This window comes from Macrobrachium rosenbergii, chromosome 25 (assembly GCF_040412425.1).
Source record: "Macrobrachium rosenbergii isolate ZJJX-2024 chromosome 25, ASM4041242v1, whole genome shotgun sequence".
NCBI classification, from domain to species: domain Eukaryota; kingdom Metazoa; phylum Arthropoda; class Malacostraca; order Decapoda; family Palaemonidae; genus Macrobrachium; species Macrobrachium rosenbergii.
In genome coordinates, this window is record NC_089765.1 from 21,734,044 (window position 1) to 21,739,043 (window position 5,000).

Here is a 5,000-nt window from a genome sequence, read left to right on the forward strand (position 1 = left end):
TTTAGTGAAATGTTAAGAGATTTAGTCACATTTGCAATGAGAGTTGTTCCTGAATCAATGTCGATCATGTGAACAGCATTTTTGTATAGACTTATGCATAGTTAAATGGAACAGATACAGTTTTTTTAAATTAATAAGTGTAAAATATGACAAGATATCAAGCAAGGTTAGGTTAGGAACCTGTAAGAAGTGTTAGCTTTAAGTAAAAAGAAAGTGTAAACGAAGAGTTGCCATTAAACTAGTTAATCATGCAGATTGCAAATTTGGGAGTTACCTGAGTGCGATTATAAGATAATTTTTACATTTGCTTTCACACCAGCGCTCCGTCGTCCTAATTTATAACCTTGAAAGCTCAAAAGTTGAGGCTGCTGTTTGAAAACTCATATTAATGACAACGTTGAATCTGGATTAAGCCCAACTTAAAAGTGGGGTACGTATGACCTTGGGACTTTGCTAACAGGTGCATAAACCAATTGAAAACAGAATTTATGCAATCAAATTGAACTTACTTGGTGTAGGTTACGTCGCTGCAATCATCCCAGACAAAGACACCTTCTTCCTTCAGGTCATTGAGACCGATCCATCCACTTGCATCGAGAAGACCTGAAGAAGGGATGAAATGATTAACAAGGCGTCGCTAAGTTTATTGAAGGCGTGTGTTGGGACGATTGTGTTTGTGACTGGGTGCTGTATTCATACACACGTTCATACAATTATACCTAATGAATGTATACGTTCCTCTTAACAGATGTCTTCATCATCACTAAAATGCTTCTCTATAACTATGAAAACGTTAAATATATGTGATAATGAACCAAACATTTATGTAAAAATTAATTCTCTGTCTTACTGATCCATCGGCTGTTGGCAAAAGAAATGCCCCAACTTCCATGATAAACTGATTAATAATAATTGTTTCTACTTCCTTATTTATGTTATTGAAGGAATGCATGCTTATACATACATACATACATACATACATACATATTACTAAAAGTATAAATTCCTCTTAATGGCTTCACCATCACTCAAAATGTTCTAGAAAGATGAAAACATTAAATAGACTCACTAGTCCGAACCTTGTTATAATAAAGAGTAATTCTCTATCGTACTTACCCATCGGCTGCTTGCAAACGAAATGCCCCAACTTCCATGATAAACTGATTAATAATTATTATTTCTACATCCTTATTTGTATTATTGAAGGAATGTATGCTCATACATACATACATATTACTAAAAATATACATTCCTCTTAATAGCTGGCTTCATAATCACTAAAAGTGTTCTGCTATAAAGATGAAAACATTGAATAGACTCACTAGTCCAAACCTTGTTATAATAAAGAGTAATACTCTATCGTACTGATCTATCGGCCGTTGGCAAACACGACGCCCCAACTTACCAGCGACGAAGTCCTGTTCCTTTTCGCTCGTGATGGAGGCCAAAGTGGCACCGAGGGCAACGCAGGCGTCGTTAGCATCTTGCCAGGTTGCCTGATGCTTGCTTGCCTTGTAGCAGGAGAGGTCGCGTTGCTCCCACCCCTCTTGGCAAGTGGGAGGGGCGGTAGTGGTGGTGGTTGTTGTTGTAGTAGTGGTAGTGGTAGTAGTGGTGGTCGTGGGAGTTGTGGTTGTGGGTGCTGGGTCGGCTGGGGTGCTGCAGAGGAATCTGTTCAGGGAAGGAATTTGTAATAAGTAAGATATTTCTTTGGGAATAATTGAAGTCATTTAGTAAATGAGACATACATTTAATAAGCAGTTAGAATATCCCAGACAATTGTGAAGAAGATTGTAAATCATATAAGTATGTATATTCTAGAATTACTTATCAATATTATCTTTTCCATCTTTTGGAGCAACGTAAGGTAAAAACGACTGAAACAATCTACACAAGATTCCATTGGAGAAATTGGTTTATTTGTCTTCTCTTCTTTTAAATAATAATATTGTCAATAATTTCGCTATACCAAAGGGCCGCATACCTACTTAAATGAAGCCCCAAAAGCAAGTCATGATATCACTGCATTTCCCTGGAGCCATGAATAGTCATTGTTAATATGAATAATAATGTAATACACATGAAAATTTAAGAACAGTTTCTCATGAGATTTCAGCTGGTATATATAACCTAACATATAGAGATTTTATTTGTTTCTTTCTCTATCATTATTTAGGGCGAATGAACGAGGAAAACTGAATTAAAGCTCCACAACCAACTCATTGTGGAGAGTAAAACTCTAGAAATGTTAAGAATTTGTTTTCCGTTCGGTGAAAATAGTTGCATTTTTCTTAACCAGCATTGTTTGACTGCCATAACTCATTAGTGGCAATAATGAAATATCTTTTAAAGACATTTTTTTTTATCCCTACAGCGATCTTTGCAAGTAAATACTCACTAAAGGTTAAACTGGAAAAATTTAGAACTTGTGTGGTTAATGCTTCCAAGTGACAACCAATTGATGAGGACTCTGAACAAAATCAAGACTTTATTAGAATTCAGGGCTTTATTATCTGGGCAAACAGGATCTATCCAAAAGGAGAAGATTCTGAAGGAATATGGAAAAAAAACTCCTCACCTGTTTTCTTCTGCACAATTATCGTCGTTCCAGAAGTAGTTGTAATTCTTCTTCATTTCGGCACAGTTGTCTTTTTCACCGAAAATCCAGTATTGACCTTTGTTATCTGGTTGTCCATCAGCCCAGCTGGAAAAACACAGAAAGAATTATATAAATGGATGCTGTGTATGAATGTTTACCCACAGGCAAAACTAACTGCACTAATAAACATGTACATGCACTAATAAACATGAAGTTTATATATATATATATATATATATATATATATATATATATATATATATATATATATATATATATATATATATATATATATAAAGAGAGAGAAAGAGGCAGACAGAAAATTGCGTTTGTGTATATATATGTAAATAATTAAGCTCTAGAATATATGAGGATATTTTTGCAATTTACGTTATATGCTAAAAGTTCCCTGTTTTAACATGATTACAATTGACACACACACACACACACACACATATACATACATATATATATATATATATATATATATATATATATATATATATATATATATATATATATATATATATATATATATATATATATATATTCCTTATATTATATATATATATATATCTCAGAGGACTGCCATCAACCCAGGAAAAGTTTCCTTCTTCTTTCAAGTCCGTAAGACCAATCCAGGTGTCTGAGTTGAGCTGGCCTGGATTAAGAAGTTGATTATAATTAAATGACATAATAGGAAAATATCAACATGATTGAGCCGTTTATCATAAGTTCTTACGAAGAATCGATTCAGTGTTGGTTTTCTATATGAGAGCAAAACAATTAAACATAAAAGAGCCATCAGTATATGGTTTTACGAGATTCTATAAGCAAGGTATTATGGAATAAGAGTCCATTTTAGCTCCTTCAAGATATAAACAGTCCAAGAGACTCACTAGCAATAACGGCCTGTTGAAGAGAAGAGGATACAACAGCAAGACTTCCACCCTCAGAGTTGCAGAAGGTCTGGCCCTCTGACCAATTTCCCTTTTTGTCGGACAAGAGGAAGCAGGTGGACTCTACCAAAGACCACCCATCTTTGCAAATAAGTCCAGGGGTGCTGATGACTGGGGGAGTCAGACAGGTCTCTTGGCGCGAAATCTCTGAAATCGAGAAAATTGTCATTTTTTCGTAAGGAACCCCTTTGCAATCAAGGCTTTCTCATTTCAAGCACGGGAAGAATATATAGATATGAGCTTGGGTGTCTTTTCTTTCATTTTGCATAATATCTTTTATTGCAAGGCAATTGAATGTTTATTTCATTTATATACCAGACCTCCCATTTTGCAAAGAAAATTAGAGATACTCAGAAGCCGGTAACCAAGAGCTTCACCTGCAGGAACAAACTCGCAGGAGGTCAAGAAGCCTTCGCTGAAAGTCAGCTTCACTCGAAGACCGAATTCATCCTCCAGTTTGGGAATACGTTTCAGCAAGACTCCAGTCAACGAATCCTGGAATGATGTTTCATTTTCCCTCGTTCATTGCCAAAGACATTGAAACGTACATCACATATGTGCTTGGTTTTTGAGAGGAAAATCTTTAATACAAATATAGAATTTTACAAAGTGAAATGAATGAAACTGAAAATATATCTTAATAAATACTTCTTAGGTAAAGAAGTATTTTCACTATGATTTAATCATAATTCAAACATACCACTACCACCTTACTGAGCAAGGAACACCTGATACTCGGGAAGATAACGATTTAGGAAAATTAATTTATGTAAACCAAACTTCACATACCTCAGCCCTCAGCTTCTCAGGGTTGCATCCCAACTTGGGCAGGGCATTCCTGTCAGCAGCTCCTTCAGGATAAGTCAAATGAAGTCTAGACTGGATCTTGACTGACAAATCCTCATTCAGAGACTGGGAGTTCCCAGACCTGACGTGGCCAAATCCAACCTGCCAACGATAAAAAAATCCTCTGGTATATTTTTCTATCTGCATTAATATGCTGAAAAGGTGGTTGAAATATAACTTTTTTAAGTTTAGCGTACTTCAATAAAAAGGGTTAAGTGCTGTGCTAGAAAAAAAATATAAATAAGGCCCTACTTATATTCACAATTTTCAATATTTTTAACCCAGCCAAGTTATTGTATGCTGTGGTCAGTGATATGGCGGAAGTGAGAATCTTTTCTAAGATGAAACTTATTAAGAAAAAGTAATGAAATAAGTTCAATATTCAAAAATAACGCAGCAGTGAGATAAGTATTTCTTTTCATAGTTATGTACACTCTAGCACAGTACAGGGGAACTGTAAATTAGGCCTAATTAACTAAGTAAAGCTCCCAAAACCATGAATGCCAGTGTCTCCCTATTCTTCCTTCTTACTCTCAGGTAGGCCATCCCAGCTTATACCAATTTTAGGATTAACCATTTAAAAATACAAATCTATGCTT

General features: G+C 35.2%; 1 protein-coding gene across 1 annotated transcript in view; it reads right to left on the minus strand.

Moving 5' to 3' along the window:
* LOC136852196 (macrophage mannose receptor 1-like) overlaps nt 1–5,000 on the minus strand; it is a 21,652-nt gene that overhangs the window by 644 nt on the left and 16,008 nt on the right. The window contains exons 12-17 of the mRNA XM_067126641.1: nt 4,345–4,503; nt 3,876–4,050; nt 3,496–3,702; nt 2,576–2,714; nt 1,406–1,668; nt 510–603 (exon numbers count right to left, since the gene is read on the minus strand). Of these exons, the coding sequence (XP_066982742.1) occupies nt 510–603; nt 1,406–1,668; nt 2,576–2,714; nt 3,496–3,702; nt 3,876–4,050; nt 4,345–4,503 (1,037 nt within the window). The remainder of the gene's footprint in view (nt 1–509; nt 604–1,405; nt 1,669–2,575; nt 2,715–3,495; nt 3,703–3,875; nt 4,051–4,344; nt 4,504–5,000) is intronic.